Source organism: Prinia subflava, unplaced genomic scaffold, assembly GCF_021018805.1.
Source record: "Prinia subflava isolate CZ2003 ecotype Zambia unplaced genomic scaffold, Cam_Psub_1.2 scaffold_87_NEW, whole genome shotgun sequence".
Taxonomy (NCBI): domain Eukaryota; kingdom Metazoa; phylum Chordata; class Aves; order Passeriformes; family Cisticolidae; genus Prinia; species Prinia subflava.
This window is the reverse complement of record NW_026961094.1, coordinates 6,234-24,697: the sequence shown is the minus strand read 5'-3', so window position 1 is coordinate 24,697 and position 18,464 is coordinate 6,234. Positions and strand designations below refer to the sequence as shown.

Below are 18,464 nucleotides of genomic sequence, written 5' to 3'. Positions count from 1 at the left end.
GGAAAAATGAGGAAAAAATCAGAAAATCTGGGCAAAAAATCACAAGATCAGAAAAAACCAGGGGAAATGGGGAAAAACTCAGAAAAATCAGGAAATGCAATCAGGAGAAAATGGGGGGAAATGGAGAAAATGGGACAAAGCAGGGGGAAATGGGAATAACATCAGAAAAAATCATTTTAAAAAGCAGAGAAAAAGTAGGAAAAAAATGGGGGGAAAATCAGAAAAAAAAATGGAGGAAAAATCAGGGAAAAAAATCAGAGAAAAATCTGGAAATTTTTGGAAAAATGAATTTTAAAAATCTAGTTAAAATGGGAAAAATTGGGAAAAATCAGAAAAAAAGACAGGAAAAAAATCAGGACAAATTGGGCAAAAGACCAGAAAAAAGTGGGGGGAGGGGAATGAGGAAAAACTCAGGAAATAAAGCCAGGAAAAGTCAGGAGAAATCAGAACAAAATTGGCAAAAAACAGGGAAAACATTAGAAAAATGGGAAAAAAATAGGAAAACTCAGGGGAAAAATGAGGGGAAAATATCAGAGACATCCAGAAAAAGTCAGGAAAAACTGAAAAAAATCCGAAAAAATTCCAAAATTTTAGTGCTTTTTCCCTTTTTTTCTGATGTTTTCTGATTTTTCCTGATTTTTCCCCATTTTATCGATTTTTGCCCAATTTTTTATGATTTTCTCCACAGTTTTCTCTGATTTTCTGATTTTCCCTTTTCCCCACAGTTTTACCCCTTATTTCCTTTCTCCCATTTTTCCCCCATTTTTTCCCAATTTTTCTCCTGGTTTTCACTCCATTTTCCATTTCCCCCAATTTTTAACCTGATTTTTCCACAATTTTTACCCTGATCTACCCCAATTTTATACCATTTCCCTGATTTTCTCACAAATTTTTCCTGATTTTCTCACAATTTTTTCCTCATTTTCCCCATTTTCTCCCAATTCTTCCACTTTTTTCCCATTTTTCCCTGATTTTCTCCCCATTTTCCCTCATTCTCCCCCATTTCTCCCCATTTTTTTCCTGATTGTCTCCCAATTTTTTCTCATTCTCCCCCCAATTTATTTCCTGATTTTTCTCCAAATTTTCCCCTCTTTTCCCCAACTTTTCTCAATTTTACCCCACTTTTCCTTGTTTTTTCCCCTCATTTTCCCTTATCTTTTGCTAGCTTTTACTTTTTGTATTGGGGATTTTCTTTCAGCGTTCTCCCTCTTTTTTTTGTTTTTTTTCCCAGTTTTTCCCTGATCTATTTCCTGGATTTCTCTGAATTTTTCCATTTTGCCAATTTTTTCCCATCTGTTACTGGTTCACTATTTATTTACTGTTTTTTTCCCTGATTTTTCCTTTCATGTATTGATTTTATTATCCTGATTTACCCGGGGTTTTTTTGAATGTTGCCGTATTTTTTCTGATTCTTCTCCCATTTTTGTCCAATTTTAATGAATTTTTCCCAATATTTTCCCATTTCCCCCCATTTTTTTCCTCAATTTTTTCCCATTTTTTCTTCAGTTTTTCCCAATTTTTTGTTGCTTTTCTTCCAATTTTTCCCCAACTCTTCCCCATTTTTTCCTGTTTTTTTCCCTTTCTTTTTCCTGTTATTTCCCCTATTTTATTTTGTTTTTTTCTGATATTTTTTCTCACTTTTCCCATTTTTTCCTATTTTTCCTTTTCTTTTTTCCTCATTTTTCCCCCATTTTCCTCATTTTTAAAAAATTTCATTTTTCTCTTATTTTACTTTTTTTTGGTTATTTTCCCCCCAATTTTTTCTGATTTCCCTCCTTTTTTCCCAATTTTCCCTCACTTTTTCCCCCATTTTCTCCTCAATTTTTCACCATTTCTCTCCATTTTTTCCCCAGATTTCCTCCCGATTTTTTTTCTCATTCTCCCCAGTAGTTTCCTCTGTCCCGACTCCCTCCCCGTTTGCTTTTCCCTGTTTTTTTCCCGTTTTTTTCCCGTTTTCCCGCTGACCGTCGGAGAGCGTGGTGACGGCCAGCTCGGCGCTGGCGATGCCGGGCCCGTGCCGGTTGTAGGCCAGGAGGCGCAGCCGGTACTCCTGGGCCTTCTTCAGCCCTTCCAGCCGGTACGAGCGCCCGTCCACGTCCACGCTCTGGGAAAACAACAACGGGGGAAGAAAACTCTGGAAAAATGGGGAAACAACCAGGAAAATGGGAAAAATATGGGGGGGAAAAAAAAAGAAAAAAGGGTTTCGGAAAAAAAACGAAGAAACAGAAAAAAGAGGGGAAAAAGGGAGAAGGAGAAAAAAGGGGAAAAATGGGTGAAAAGAAGAAATGGGGGAAAAATGGGAAAAATTTAAAAATGGGGGAAAAAGTGGTAAAAGTTGGGAAAAGGGGGAAGAATGGGGAAAAATGAGAGAAAGGGGGAAAAAATTAGAAAATTTGTAAAGAATTGCAAAAAATGGGAGTAAATGGGAAAAAATGGGGAAACATGGGGAGAAACGGGAGAAAATAGGAATACTGGGAAAAAATGGAAAAAATGCAAAAAAACTCAGAAAAATTGAAAAGCTTGGGAAAAGATGGGAAACTGGGAAAAAGTCAGGAAAAATTTGAAAAAAGTGGGGAAATGGGGAAAAAAGGGAAGAAATGGGGAAAAATAGGGGAATATGGGGAAAATGGGGAAAAATTAGGCAAAAATTGTGAAAAAATGGGCAAAAATTTTAAAAAATGGGTAAAAATAAAAAAACTGGGGGAAAATGGGAAAAAAGGGGAAAAAATCAGGAAAAATGGCAGAATGGGGAATGAGAAAAAACGTGGGGAGAAATGGGGAAAGAATGAGAATATATGGGAGAAATTGGGAAAAAGAATCGGGGAAAATTTGACAAAATGGGGGAAAACCAGGAAAAAATGGGGAAAAAATCAGGAAAAAAAAATTTCCCATTTTTAAAATGGGAAGAATTTGTAAAAACTTGGGGAAAAACTAGGGAAAAAAGGGAAAAATAAAAATAGGGAAAACAAATTCCAAGTGGGATTTCTTTTCATCCTCACCTGTTCCCTTCCCATCTCCGCCTCCTTCCAGAAGAGCCGGAATCCCTGGATGGGAGCATCAGAGAAAGCCGGAGGATCCCAAAAAACCTGGATGGAAGTGGGAGAAGCCGGAAGAGCTCTGAAGTTTTCTACAGGGCCAGGGATTTGGACTGCAAAAAAAAGGGGAGAAGGAGTGAAAACCTTGGAAAAGGCAAAAATTCCGTGAGAAAATCCCAAACTCCTGGAATTCTGGTCATTCCCAATCCCTTTTTTCTGGGAATTTTGCCTTTACCCAAAAATTCCAAGGAAAAAACATGGAAAGCCCCCAGAATTCCAAAAAAAGGAAATCTGAAAAATGCCACTGTAAAAAACACACAATTCCATGAAAACATCCCAAAATTCCATGGAAAAATCCCCAAATTCCATGAAAAAAGCCCCCCAAAATTCTGTGGAAAAAAAAATTCCCCCAAAATTCCAGGGGAAAAACCCCAAAAGTTCCATTAAAAAACACCAAAATTCAGTGGAAAAATCCCAAAATTCCATGGAAAAACCCAGAATTTCATGAAAAAACTACTCCAAAATCCCAGATTTCACCCAAAAAACTCCAGAAATTCAAAAAATAATCCATGGTAAAATTGGATTTTTTTGGGAATTTTGCCTCTTTCACCCCAGAATTCTCAAAAATCCCTGGAAATCTCCCAAGTTCCATGGAAAATCCTGAAGAACTCCCTGAAAGTTCCATGGGAAAATGAATGAAAAGTCCCAAAATTCCATGAAAAAGAAACAGAAACCCGCAAAATTCCAGGAAAAAAAGCCAACAATTCTACAGAAAAAAACTCTGGAAAACCCAGAGTTTCATAGAGAACCAGGAATTTTGCCCATTTTGCCCCAGAACTCCCAAAAATTCCATAGAAAATTCCTGGAAAACCTCAAAATTCCATGGGAAAACCCAAAAATTCCGGCGGGAAAAAACCAAAATTCCACGGAAAAACTCTCCAAAACCCCAGAACTCTGTGGAATATCCCCCAAATTGCTATGAAAAATAACCTGGAGAAGCTGATAATTCCATCAAAAAAAAAACCACCCTGGAGAACTCCAACATTTGATGGAAAAATCCCAAAGGTGTACTAAAAAAACAACTTGAAACCTCAAAACTCCAGGAAAAAAACCCAGAATTTCTCAGGAATGTCAACCATTTTGACCCAGAATTCCCAAATTCCATGGAAACATCTCAAAATTCCATTAAAAAAACCCTCCAAAATTCCATGGAAAAAAGGGGAATTTTCTGGAAATTTTGAGCCAGAAATTCCAAAATTCTATGGAAAACGCCACAAAAAATTCCAAATTTCCATGAAAAAAAAATCCCAAAAAAAAGAGAAAAAACCCTGGGAAAACACAAAGTTCCATTAAAAAAAAACCTGAAATCCACAAAAAAACCCTGGAAAACAAAAAATAGATATTTTTGGGGACTTTCCGTATTTTGCCCCAAATTTCCCAAAATTCCATGAAGAAAACCCCAGAATTTCCTGGAGGATCCTGAGACTTGAGGGAATACTCACGCTCGGGCCGCGTGGAAACCTTGAGGGGTTCTGAGGATTCGCCGGGTCCGAAGTCGTTGGAAGCCACAACTCGGAAGCGGTAGGAACTGTCCGGCTCCAGATTCCCCACAGAGATCCCAGCCTGGGACGTGTTCAGGGCTCTTTCCCTGAAAAGAAAAAAAAAAAGGGAAAATCAAAATTCTGGAGAATATTGTGATTTTTTTTGTGATTTTTTTTTTTGCGAATTTTTTGTGAATTTGGGGGATTTTTTTTAAGATTTTTTTTAAAGATTTTTTTAAAGAATTTTTAAATTCTCTTTTTGGAGAAATTCTGGGAAAATTCTTTTAAAACCCTAAAAAAGTCTTTACATTTATTAAAAACCCTTTAAAATGTCTGAATTCTTTAAAATTCTTTCGATCCCTCAACAGTCCTTCAGGTTTCCCTTAAAAATCCAGCAAACGTCCCTTCAAAATCCTCAAATAACCAAAAAAAAAAAAAAACAAAAAAAAACCAAACAAACAAAAAAAAACAACCTCTTCAAAATCCTAAAAAAAATAATCCGTTAAAACTCCCTCTCATTCCCAAATCTCAAGAATTCCATGGATCAGTCCCTACCCGAGGCTCCTTCCCGCCAGCAGAAGCCGCAGTAACGCTGGATATTCCCTCAGGGATTCAGCCGGGCGGCCGTCCTTTAAAAACCCCTTCAAATCCTTAAAAAATCCTAAAAAACTCCCTTAAAAATAAAAAAATTTTAAAAAATCCCTTTGAATTGCCTCTCATTCCTAAGGATTCCATGTAAGGAAGTTCCCGACCTGGCGGCGCCGTCGCGGGCGTAGAGCACGGTGTAGTGCAGGGGGCTGCCGCGGGGCTCGGCGGGCGGGCGCCACGCCAGGCGCACGAAGCGGCTGGAGACCAGCACGGGCAGCACGTCCCGCGGAGCCGAGGGCAGCGCCGAGGGGTCCGACGGCTCTGCGGGGAAAAGAGCGGAAAGCCGTGAGCCGGGGGAGGCGGGAAAGGGCGAGCTGTGAGGGGAAATGAGGGGAAAATGGGGGAAATTGGGAATGTGTGAGGGAGAGCTGAGGAAAAAATGGGGAAAAATGGGAATGTGTGAGGGAGAGCTGAGGGAAAAATGGGGGAAATTGGGAATGTGTGAGGGGGAACTGAGGGAAAAATGGGGGAAATTGGGAATGTGTGAGGGGGAACTGAGGGAAAAATGGGGGAAATTGGGAATGTGTGAGGGAGAGCTGAGGAAAAAATGGGAAAAAATGGGAATGTGTGAGGGAGAACTGAGGAAAAAATGGGGGAAATTGGGAATGTGTGAGGGAGAGCTGAGGAAAAAATGGGGGAAATTGGGAATGTGTGAGGGGGAACTGAGGGAAAAATGGGGGAAATTGGGAATGTGTGAGGGAGAACTGAGGAAAAAATGGGGGAAATTGGGTGGAAATGGGAATTTGTAAGGGGAAAATAAGGAAAAAGTGTGAAAAACGGGGAGAAATGGAAATGTGTGAGGGGGAACTGAGGAAAAAATGGGGGAAATTGGGTGGAAATGGGAATTTGTAAGGGGAAAATAAGGAAAAAGTGGGAAAAACGGGAAGAAATGGGAATGTGTGAGGGAGAACTGAGGGAAAAATGGGGGAAAGTGGGAATTTGTGAGGGGAAAATGGGAATATATGAGGGGGAAATTGAGAGGAAAAGGGGGGAAATGGGAAGAAAATAGGAGGAAAAATGAAGGAAAATTGGGAGAAAATTTGAGGGAAAACAGGGGGGAAGGGAGGAAAATGGGATAAAAACGGGAGCAAAAATCGGGAAAATTGAGGAAAATTTGGATAAAGTTAAGGAAAAAATGGGAAAAACTGGGGGAAATGGGAAGCAAATAGGAGGAACAAGTAAGGGAAATTGGAAGAAAATTGAGAAAAAAGGAGCAAATTTGGATAAATTGGGAAAAATGGGCTAAAAGTGGGAAAACATTGGGGAAAAATTGCAGAAAATGGGGAGAAATTGGAGCAGAAAAGTTGAGGAAAAAGGGGGGGAAATAGGAATAAATGGGAGGAGAATCGAAAAAATGGGGGTGAAGGGGGAAATTGGGAAAAAATTAGGAAAATGGGAAAAAATGAGGAATAAATGGGGAAAAGTGGGGAATAAATGGGGGAAGTTTGGGAAATAGATGGGGAAAAAGGAAGGAAAATTGAGGAGAAATGTTTGGGATTTTTTTTGTGGGTCTGGAAAATTTTCAGATAACTTTTTGGGACTTTTCAGCTTTTTGCGGAAATTTGAAGGGAATCTTTGGGGGTTTTCTTGGAATTTCTGGGAATTTTTTGTATTTTGGGGGGATCTTCAGGTAGTTTTTGGGAATTTTGGGGACTTTTCAGCTTTTTGTAGGACTTTCGGGGGAATTTTGGCGGTTTCCTGGGATTTCTGGGAATGTTTTGCTATTTGGGGGGAGTTTTCCTGGTTTGTTGTATTTTTTGGCCCTTTGGGAGAAAGTTGGGGATTTTTTTTTTTTTTTTGCCATTTGAGGAATTTTGGGCAATTTTTGCAAATTATCAACCTTTTTTAGGAATTTTCAGCCATTTCTGGGGAATTTTTGGCCCATTTGGGGGGATTTTCTGGTAATTCTCTGCCTTTTTTTGGGATTTGGGGGGAATTTTGGGAACTTTCAGGGAGTTTTGGGATTTCTCATCCATTTTGGGGAATTTCGGGACATTTTAGCTTTTTTATGATTTTGTGGGAGTTGGGAATTTTTTGAGTTGTGGGGATTTCTGGGAATTTTGTGGCCGCTTGGAGAAAATTGAGGAACTTGGGGTGGGGTTTTTTTGTAAACTTGGGAAACTTTCAGGGGGTGTTTAAGAATTTTAGGGGAAGTTTGGGACTTTTCAGCTTTTTGCGGGGGGATTTGGGGGTTTTTTTTTGGAATTTTTCAGCAGTTTGGGGGTATTTTTAGGAATTCGCAACTTTTTTAGGAGTTTTCAGCCAATTTGGGGGATTTTTGGCCTTTTTTAAGAATTTTAGGGAATTCTCAGCCTTTTTTAGGGATTTGGGAGGGATTTCTTGGCTTTTTGGGAATTTGTGGGGGAAATTCTTTGGTTTTTTAGGATTTCTGGGAAATTTGTTGCCATTTGGGGGGAATTTTTGGGAATTCTGTAAATTAGCAGCCTTTTTGGGGATTTAGGGGGAATTTTAGAGAATTTTCAGGCATTTTGAGGGGAATTTTGGTTTGCTTTTCTTTTTTTCTTCTTCTTTCTGGGATTTTTTTTACCTTTTTAGGAAATTTTGCGCCCTTTTTGGGCCATTGCTGGGGCCTTTTCCAGGGCATTTTCAGACATTTTTGTGGCCTTTTGGGGCATTTTGGGGGGAATTTTGGGACTTCTTGGGGGAATTTAGGGAATATTTGGTAATTCCTGACTTTTTCTTTTTTTTTCTTTTTTTTTCTTTTTTTTTTTTTTTTCCATTTTCAGCCATTTGGGGGAATTTTTGGCCGATTTTTGGAAAGTCTCAACCGTTTCTTGGGAATTCTTGGGGATTTGGGAGAGTTAATTGATGTTTGAGAGAATTTGGGGATTCTGGGGGGGAATTCTTTGGTTCTTCCCAATTTAACCGTTCCCAAGCCAAGAATTCCAAAGGAAAACCCTTCCAGGAACCTCCAAAATCCCAGAATTTTGGTGGGAAAACCCAACAACTCCACACTGCAATTCTTTCTTTTTCTCTGTCTCAAAATTCTGAAATTTCAAGCTAAAAAATCTCAGTTTTGGGGCTGATTTAACCCAAATTTTTTGGGGAAAAAACCTGGAATTTTTTGCCTTTTCTATTTTTTTATTTTTCCCAGGCCAATCAACATTAATTTCAGAATTGTGGGGGAAACGGTTCCAAAAATTTAGGAATTTTTTGGGAATAGTTCAAAAAATCAGGAATTTTGGGAAGTGGTGCAAAAATTTGAGACTTTTTTGGGAATGGGGGAAGATCTGGGGAATTTTTTGGGGAACGGTTCCAAAAATTTGGAAACTTGGGCGAAATGGAGCCAAAAATTTTGAGATATTTTTGGGAGTGGTGCCAGAAATTTGGGAATTTTGCCTTACCGGGCTCCAGGATGATGAGTTGGGCAATGGATTGGGAATTTCCAGCTTCGTTCTCAGCCATGCATTGATAAAATCCCTCGTCTGACTTCACCAGTCCCAAGATCCGTAAATTGCTTCCTCCCTTAAAAAAGAATTCGGGAATGAGAGGGTGAATTTAAAAAGAAACCCCACATTCCCAAAAATGTCCCAAAAAACAAAACAAAAACAAAAACAAAAACAAAACAAAAACAAACAAACAAACAACCCCCCCCCCAAAAAAAAAAAAAAAAAAAAAAAAAAAAAAAAAAAAAAACCAAACCAACAAAAACAAACAAAAAAAAAAGGCAAAAAATTCCAAGGAATCGTAAAAAACGCTAAAAATTCCCAAAAATCTCTAGAAATCCCTGAAGAATTCCCAAAAAAGCCCCCAAAACAGTCAAAAAATTCCCAGAAATCCCCAAAAAGGCCCAAAATTCCCAAAAAGGCCAACAAGCCCTAAAAATGGCTGAAAATTCCTAGAAAAGATCAAGAATTCAAAGAAATCCCAAGAATACAAAAAAATCCCCCCCAAAATCCTCCAAAAACAGCCAAAAACTTCCCAGAGATTCACAAAAAGCCAAAAAATGCCCCCAAAAAAACCAAATTAAAAAGAAATCCCAAAAAATCCCCCAAAAATTTGAAAGAACCCCTAAGAATCTCCAAAATTGGCCAAAATTTTTCCATTTTTTTCCCATTTCCCCCCATATTTTTCCCATTTCTTCCTGAATTTTCTCTTTTTTCCCCAAATTTCCCACATATTTTTCCCAAACCTTTTCCCTATTTTTTCCTGATTTTTTCCTGAAACTTTCCCTATTTTCCACTATATTTTTCCCTTTTTTCCTCACAAATATCCCCCATATTTTTTCCAAATGTTCCGTTATTTTCCACCATATTTTTCCCTATTTTCTGCCCTATTTTTCCCAATTTTTCCCCATTTTTTCCCAAACCTTTTCCTCATATTTTCCCCCAGATTTCCCCCATATTTTTTCCAAATTTTCCCCTATTTTTCAAATAAAAAACTTCGGGAGTTACCACGATCTGGAAGGACTCGCTGGGGATCAGCACTTCCCCGTTCTTCAGCCATTGCACCGTCGGCATCGGATTCCCACCCACGGCGCACTCCAGCTCCACATCCCAACTCTCCCAGGCGTAAAGGTTGGAAGGACGGCTCAAGAAAAACGGAGGAACTGCCTCAAAAAGAAAAAAAAAAGAATTGGCAAAAAACGAGATTGAAAACTTCAGGAATTTGGCATTCACGGCTTTTTTTTTCTCTGCCCTTTTTTCCCCCCTCGTGGAAGTTTTTCCTACCTTTTTTTTCCCCACTTTTTTTTTTCTCAACAGTTTTCCCACCTTCATTTCCCGCCTTTTTTTCTTGCTCTTTTTTTCTCTTCACAAAAAGTTTTCTCCATCCTTTTTACTGTTTTTTCCCCCACAAACGGTTTTTCCTCCCTTTTTTCCACCTTTTTTCTCATTTCTTTTTCTGCCTCACAGAAGCTTGTTCTGCCTTCTTTTCCCGCCCTTTTTTCTCTTCATGAATTTTTCCCACCTTTTCTTTCCCCGCTCTTTTTTTCTTCTCATAAATGGTTTTCCTGCCATTTCCCCCCACTTTATTCCCACCATTTTTTTCCCTCACTAAAGGATTTCCCACCCTCTTTTCCCTACTCTGTTTTTCCCCCTCACATAGAGTTATCCCTCCAATTTTTCCTGCCTTTTTTTCCCCACTGTTTTTCCCCCTCAAAACTTTTCCATGTGTTTTTTTCCCCAATTTGTTTCCAGCTCTTTTTTTTTCCATCACAAAAGGTTTTCCCACCTTTTTTCCTACTTTTTTTTCCTCCTCATGAAAGTATTTCCCTTTTTTTCTCTTACTCTTTTTTCCCCCACACAGTTTTCCCGCCCTTTTTTTCCCCACCATTTTTTTTTCCTCCTCACAAAAGGTTCTCCTGCCTGTTTTTCCCCATCATGAGGTTTTTCCACCATTTTTACAGGCCTTTTTTCCGCTCACACAAGGTTTTCCTGCTCTTTTTTCCCCACTCTTCCACTCATGAAAGATATTCCCATCTTTTTTTCCCCCCTCATGATTTTCCTGCCATTTTCTTTCCGCCTTTTTTTCCTCACAAAAAGTTTTCCTGACTTTTTTCCCTGCTTATTTTCCCCTCACAAAAGGATTTGCCACCTTTTTTTTCCCCCTCATTGTTTCCCCTCATGAGAGGTTTTCCCACCTTTTTGGTTCCCTGCTCTTTTTTCCCCTCATGATTTCCCACCCATTTTTTCGCCACCATTTTTTCCCTGAGCCCTAAAGGATTCCAAACTTCCCCCCAAAAAATCTGGGAAAACCAGAATTAAACCTCAGCAATTCTGCATTCCCTTTCATTTTAGCCTGAAAAAATCTGATGGAAACCTGGAAATTCACAAATTTCCTGAGAAGAAACTCTGGGAAAATTCTCACTGAGGGAGTCAAAAAATTCCCAGAATTCCTGAAGATTTGACAGCAAAAAATTCCAAGGGCTTGGAGTTGACAAAAAGTTGGAAAAAACCTGGGAATTCTAAGAAATTCGGGGTGGGGGGAAAGGGCTTGGAGCACCAAAAATCTTGGAATTCCCAAATTTTGGAGGCTCCCAGGTGGGAAAAAATAAGAGGGAAAATCTTTCAAGAGGGGGAAAAACATGGCGGAAAAAGGGCGGGAAAATTGTAAGGGAGGAAAAAAGAGCAGGGAAGAAAGGGCAGGAAAACATTTGGTGAGGGCAAATAAGGGCAGGGAAAAAAAAGACGGAAAATTTCATGAGAGGAAAAAAAGGGGAAAAAAAGGGAGAAAAGGTTTCAGGAGGGGAAAAAACTTGGGAAAAAAGCAGGGAAAAAAGACAGGAAAACTTTTTGTGAGGGGGAAAAAAAAGTCAGGAAGAAAAGGTGGGGAAACCTTTCATGAGGAGAAAAAAAGGCAGGAGAAAAAGAAGGGAGAAACTTTCCTGAGGGGAAAAAAATGGTGGGAAAGAAAGGCAGGAAAACCTTTTGTGAGGGGAAAAGAAGAGCAGGGAAAAAATGTGGGAAAATCATGATGGAGAAAAAAAAGGATAGGGAAAAAAGGCATGAAAAAAGAGCCGGAAAACCTTTTGTGAGGAAAAATAAGGTGGGAAAAAAAGGCAGGAAATTTTTTTTGTGAGGAGAAAAAAGCAGGAAAAAAAAGGAGGGAAAACCTTTCCTGAAGAGAGAGAAAAGGTGGGGGAAAAAGGGCGATGAAAGGTTTCATGAAGGGAAAAAAAAGGTGGGGAAAACAGGAAAAAAAGGCAGGAAAACCTGTGAGAGGGGGGAAAAAAAGGGTGGGAAAACCATGAGGGGTTAAAAAGAGTGAAGGAAAAAAGGAGGGGGAAAAAGGCGGGGAAAACTCTTGTGAGGGGAAGAAAAAAGGTGGGAAAAAAGGGCAGGAACACTCATGAGCGGGAAAGAAGCGGGGAAAAAAGGCGGGAGAATCATGAGGGAGGGGAAGAAAAAGAGTGGGGAAACCATGAGAGAAAAAAAAGCAGGAAAAAAGGGCAGAAAAACCATTCCTGTGGGGGAAAAAAAAGGACAGGAAAAATTTTTGTGAGGGGGAAAGATGTGGGGAAAAAAGGTGGAAAAACCTTTTGCGTGGAGGAAAATCAAGGCAAGAAAACAAGGCAGGAAAAAACCCAATTCCTGGAATTCCCAAAATTCTCACTCACCCAGCACGGAGAGCTCGGCGGCTGCGCTCTCATTGCCAAGGCCATTCCCGAAATTGACCAGGCAGGTGTAAATTCCTGAATCCCGGGAAGTGACGTTGGCGATCCGCAGGTTGCTGCCAGCCAGCCGGGAATACTTCTTGGAGCTGGGAGGAAAAATTTGGAATTTTCTGGGTTGATTCCAGGGGAGTTTTGGGGCTGTGTTCCCCTCTGGAATTTCCACCCTCAAATTCTCTTTTGATCCCACCCAAAAATCCAAAGAAAAGCCAGAGAATTCCCAAAAATCTGCTATGAATTACACACAAAAAAAATGTCTGAAACTGCCCAAAAAGCCCAAAAATGCCCAAAAATAGTGAAGAACCCTGGAAAATCCTCTAGGAATTAAAAAAAAAAAAAAAAAAAAAAAGATTCCAAGAATCTCAGGAAGTGGTCGAATAATTCCCCAAAAACTCCCATGTATTCCCAAGAAACAAGAATACCCAAAAGTCCCCTGAAAATCCCCAAAAATGGCCAAAAATTCCCCCAAATCTCCCTGAGAATTCCCAAAAAAAAGGCAAAAAATTCCTAAACAGCCAAGAATTCCCAGAAATGCTCCCCAAATCCCCCAAGAATTCCCAAATTAGGGCTGAAAATGCCCCCAAATCCTCACCAAATATCAAAAAAGGCTGAAAATTCAAAAAATTCCTAAAAATTAAAAAGCCCCAAAATTCCCAAAGTGACCTCCAAAATCCTCAAAAATTGGTCAAAAAAACCCATAAAAGGAAGAAAACTCCCCCAAAAGACAAGAATTCCCAAAATTCCCCCAAATCCCAAAAAAAGGCAAAGAATTTCCAAAAATCCTACAATTAAAAAAAAAGGCAGCAAAATTCCTCAAAATCCCTGAAATCCCCAAAAAAACCCTAAAAGTTCCAAAATAATTCCCAAAAAGTGCCCCAAATCTGGAAAAAATACCCCCAAACCTCCCAAAAATTCAACGAAAACTCCAAATCCCCTCAAAATTCTCCAGAAATCATCAAAAATTCCCATAAGAGGCCAAAAATTCTGGCAAACTTTCCAAGAAATTTCCAAAACCCCCCTGAAAATTCCCCCAAAATTCCTAAAAACCCACCCAAAGTCCTTAACCACTCCCTGAAATCCCTCAAACCCTCCTGTTAATTAAAAAAAAATTCCTTTAAATCCACCCCAAATCCTCAAATAACAATCCAATATTTCCAAGAAAGGCCAAAAATTCCTGTGCAATTTCCCAAAAATTTCCCATAAAAACCACCCACAATCAAAAAAAATCCCCAGAAATCCCTCAAAACCTACCAAAAATTCCAAAAAATCTCAAAATTCCCCAAATACCCCCCCAAATCCTCAAAAAATGGCCAAAAACTTCCAAAAAACACAAAAAAATCCCCCCGGAATTTCCACATATTCCCCCAAAATGGCTGAAGACTCCCCAAAAATCCCCTAAAAATTCCCAAAAGTTCCCCAAAAAAACCTCCAAAATTCCAAAAAAAGGCTGAAAATTCCCCCCAAATTAGCCACAAAACTCTGAAAATTTAAAAAAAATCCAAGTATTTCTGCCAGGATCCCCCTGACCTGAAGGGAATGACGTCGTCCCCTCGGAGCCAGGTGAAAGTCGGCTCCGGGACTCCCGAGGCTGAACATTCCAGAACCGCGTCCGTCCCTTCCCGGGCCGTGACGTCGGCCGGGCGCCGCAGGAAAAGCGGTGGCCTCGGAATTCCGGGATCTGAGACGGGGAAAAAATCAGTAGGAAAAAATAAAAACTGGGATTTAAGGGAAAAAAATCCCGATTCTCCACGATTTTCACAATTTTCTTTCAAACTTTTCACAAAATTTTCCCCAATATTCCCCAATTTTTCACAAATTTTCCACACTTTTCCCATACGTTCCCAAATTTTTCTAAAATTTTCCAACATTTTCCCAAATTTTTGGCCAATTTTGCACAATTTTTCCCAACATTTTGCCCAATTTTCTCTGGGTTTTTCTGCTTTTCCAAGGTCAAATTTTGCAGAAACATCTGGAGATTTTCCCCTATTAAATCGCAATTTTTCGCCAATTTTTCAAAAATTTTTCCAGTACTTAAAAAAATTCACAAGTTTTCCCAATTTTTTGCTGATTCCCAAACTTTTCTGTAATTTTCCCCAATTTTTCCTAAAATTTTCAAAAATTTCCCTAATTGTCCCCAGTTCTCCCAACATTTCCCCAAATTTTCCCCAATTTCCCCCAAATTTCCCCAATTTTCTCAAAAATTTCCAAAAATTTTCCCAAAATTTCCCAAAGTTTTCCCAGCTTTTCCCAATTTTTCATGGATTTTTCTATTTTTCAAAGGCCAAATTTTGAAGAAAAATATTTTTTTCCCATCCATGAAATTGTAATTTTTTTCCCAATTTTTCTAGAATTTCTGCCAATTTTCCCCAATTTTCCCCAAATTTTCACAATTTTCCCCATTTTTTTCCCTGATGTTTTTGCTTTTCCAAGCCAAATTTTTGTGAGAAAATCTGGAATTTTTCTCTCCATTAAATCCCAAATTTTTGCCAATTTTCCCAAATTTTCCCCAGTTTTCCCCAAAAATTTCCCAATATTTTTCCTAATTGTCACAAATTTACACAAAATTTCCCAAATGTACATTATTTTTCCACATTTCTCCTCGTTTTAACCTACTTTTTTGAATTGTTTCCCAAAATTTTCCCACAATTTCCTTGATTTTTCCCAAAATTTCCAAAATTTTCCCAAAAATTCCCCATATTTTCCCATTTTCCCCATATTTTTCCACCTCTCCAATGCCACACTTAAAGACGAGCCTGGAATTTTTCTTCTCTTGGATTTATTAAATTAAATCCCAATTTTTCCAGATTTTTCCCAATTTTTCCCAAATTTTCTCAAATTTTTCCGGAAACATTCTGGGATTCAGGGCCTGGAAAAGATGGAAAATCCCAGAAAAATCCCGGAAAAATCCTGGAAAAATACCAACATTCAAATTCTGGAAAATTATGGGCTTTAGAGCTAAAAAACATGGAAAATCCTGGAAAAATTCCTGTAAATTTTAGGATTATGGGCTGAAAAAACCTAGAAAATTCCTGGTAAATTCTTGGAAAAATCCGGGAAAAAATCCTAAAAAATTCCAGTCTCTGAATCTCCCCAAAATTTCAAAATTTATGCCTGGAAAAGGCTGAAAATCCCCCAAAACCCCTGAAAAAAAATTCCGAATTTTCCAAACCCCCACCCTCTCACCTTGCAGCACTCTCAGCTCCACCTCATTCCCGCCTCGGGAGCTCCCGAAACTCCCGGAATTTTGGCTCAGGCAGCGATAACTCCCTGCATCCCCGGCTTGGATCCCAGAAATCTGCAGCGTTCCTGAGGGCAGCAGAGCCACCCTGGAGTCGGAAGATTCCGGAAAATCCTCCTGGTTCCGCTGCCAGCGGATCCGAGGCATTCCCAAACTTTTGGGGAGATCCCCTTGGAATTGGCACTTGAGCAGGACGGAATCTCCCGGGAAAACAGTGACGGATTCTGGCTGGGAAAGGAAGCGCAGGGGGCCTGCAATTCCAGGAGAGAGAGAGAAAAAAAAGATCTGTGAATTTTACAGAAATTCCTTTTTTTTTTTTTCCCCCAGATTTTCTGGGAATAGCCCAGAAAAATAACCCCAAATTTTCCCCCCAATTTCTTCCCCAAGTGTTCCCCAAGTTTCTCCAAAATATCCACAATTCTTTGCAATTTACCCCCATTTTTCCTGTCATTTTGCCCTGTTTTTACAAATTTTTCCCAAACTTTCCTCCATTTTTCCATCTACTTTTCCCATTTTTCCCTCCTTTCCTCATTTTTTAAATTACTTTCCCCTATTTTTTCCAGTTTTTTCCTGATATTTTCTCCAATTTCCCCCATTTCTCTCCTTGTTTCTTCTCTTGTTTTTTTTTTTTTTGTGTTTCTTCAACATTTTTCCCAATTTTTCCATATTTTTTCAGAATTGTTTTCTCTATATTCTACCAAGTTCTTCCCTATTTCCCCCCATTTTTTCCTCAGTTTTTCCTCCAATTTCCCCTATTTTCCCCCTATTTTCCTCCAATTTTCTGCACATTTTTCCCTATTTCTCTATTTCCCCCATATTTCCTTCAAATTTTTCTCAAATTTTTCTCCAATTCTCCCCCAAATTTTTCCAAATTTTCTCTGATTTTCCCTCAATTCCCCCCCCCCCAATTTTTTCCAAATTTTTCCCCTTACTTTCCCCATTTTCCCCCCCAACTGTTCCCCGACTGCTCCTCAACTTTTCCCTGAATTTTCCCCCGAATTTTCCCCGATTTCCCCATGATTTTCCCCGGATTTTCCCCCGATTTTCCCCCGAATTTTCCCCTGATTTTTCCCGATTTTCCCCCCGATTTTCCCCGATTTTTCCCGATTTTCCCCTGAATTTTCCCCGATTTTTCCCGATTTTCCCCCGATTTTTCCCCGATTTTCCCCCGATTTTTCCCCCGATTTTCCCCCGAATTTTCCCCGATTTTCCCCCCGATTTTCCCCCGATTTCCCCCCGATTTTCCCCGAATTTTCCTCGATTTTCCCCGATTTTTCCCGTTTTTCCCCGAATTTTCCTCGATTTTCCCCGATTTTCCCCGAATTTTCCCCCGAATTTCCCCCCGATTTTCCCCCGATTTCCCCCCGATTTTCCCCGATTTTCCCCGATTTTGCCCCGAATTTTCCCCGATTTTCCCCGATTTTCCCCCGATTTTCCCCGATTTTCCCCGATTTTGCCCCGAATTTTCCCCGATTTTCCGCCGATTTTCCCCCGAATTTTCCCCGATTTTCCCCCGAATTTTCCCCCGAATTTCCCCCGATTTCCCCCCCGATTTTCCCCGAATTTTCCCCGATTTTCCCGATTTTCCCCGGTCTCTGGCGGGTGTTCCCGCCGTTCCTCGCACCTGCCACGGCCAGCCTGGCGGCGCGGCTGCCGGCGGCGCCCAGCCCGTGCAGCGCGGCGCGGCACTGGTACACGCCGTCGTCGGGCCGGTGGTGCCGCGAGTGCAGCACGTTGCGGATCCACAGCGAGCCGTTGGGCAGCTGCTGCCGCCGCTCATCCTCCTGCGCGTCCAGCCACTCGCCGTCCTTCTTCCAGCGGATCACCGGCGTGCCGCCCTCGGCCTCGGCCGCGCACTCCAGCAGCACATCCCCGCCGCGGGCCACCGCCGCGTCCGCCGGCTCCCGCACGAACCGCAGCGCCGCGAACGGGCGCGCCCGGGACCCCTGCCCGAGGGAAAGCGGCCAAAATTACTAATACTCCATCAAAATATTTTCTTTTTTTTTCTTTTTTTTTTCTTTTTTTTTTTTTTTTTTTTACAATTTTTCACGATTTTTCCAGAATTCAGTCCAACTTTTTCCAATTTCCCCCTATTTTTTCTAATTTTCCCTCTTTTTTTCTGTACTTTTTTCCCTATTTTCCCCTCTTTTTTTCTCCATTTTCCCCATTTTTCTCCATTTCTTCTCCATTTTCCCCATTTTTCCTCCATTTTTTTCCCCAAATTTTTCTCCATTTTCCCATTTTTCCTCCATTTTTCCCCAAATTTTTTCTCCATTTTTTCCCAAATTTTTCTCCATTTTTCCCCAAATTTTTCTCAATTTTCCCAGTTTTTCTCTATTTTTCCCCAAATTTTTTCTCCATTTTTTCCCAAATTTTTCTCCATTTTCCCATTTTTCCTCCATTTTTTCCCATTTTTTCTCCATTTTCCCATTTTTCCTCCATTTTTCCCCAAATTTTTCCTCCATTTTTCCCCAAATTTTTTCTCCATTTTTTCCCAAATTTTTCTCCATTTTCCCTTTTTTTCTCCATTTTTTCCCAAATTTTTCTCCATTTTCCCATTTTTCCTCCATTTTTTCCCAAATTTTTCTCCATTTTTCCCCAAATTTTTCTCCATTTTTTCCCAAATTTTTCTCCATTTTCCCCAAATTTTTCTCCATTTTTCCCCAAATTTTTCTCCATTTTTCCCCAAATTTTTCTCCATTTTTCCCCAAATTTTTCTCCAATGTTTCCCAAATTCTTCTCCATTTTTCCCATTTTTTCTCCATTTTTTCTATTTTCTTCCAATTCTTTCTCTATTTTTCCCACATGTTTTCCCAAATTTTCCCCCCTTTTCCCTATTTTTCCCCAATGTACCCGTTTTTTCCATAATC

General features: G+C 39.9%; 1 protein-coding gene across 1 annotated transcript in view; it reads right to left on the bottom strand.

Moving 5' to 3' along the window:
• The window catches only part of DCC (DCC netrin 1 receptor), a gene marked incomplete at its 5' end in the record, with an annotated part of 48,045 nt that extends 30,484 nt beyond the window's left edge, over positions 1-17,561 (bottom strand). The window contains 10 exon segments of the mRNA XM_063389262.1: positions 1,966-2,104; positions 3,000-3,148; positions 4,538-4,683; positions 5,329-5,485; positions 8,590-8,710; positions 9,640-9,794; positions 12,303-12,445; positions 13,884-14,034; positions 15,540-15,845; positions 17,219-17,561. Coding sequence (XP_063245332.1) covers positions 1,966-2,104; positions 3,000-3,148; positions 4,538-4,683; positions 5,329-5,485; positions 8,590-8,710; positions 9,640-9,794; positions 12,303-12,445; positions 13,884-14,034; positions 15,540-15,845; positions 17,219-17,561 — 1,810 coding nt within the window.
• Between the last annotated feature and the right edge of the window lie 903 nt (positions 17,562-18,464).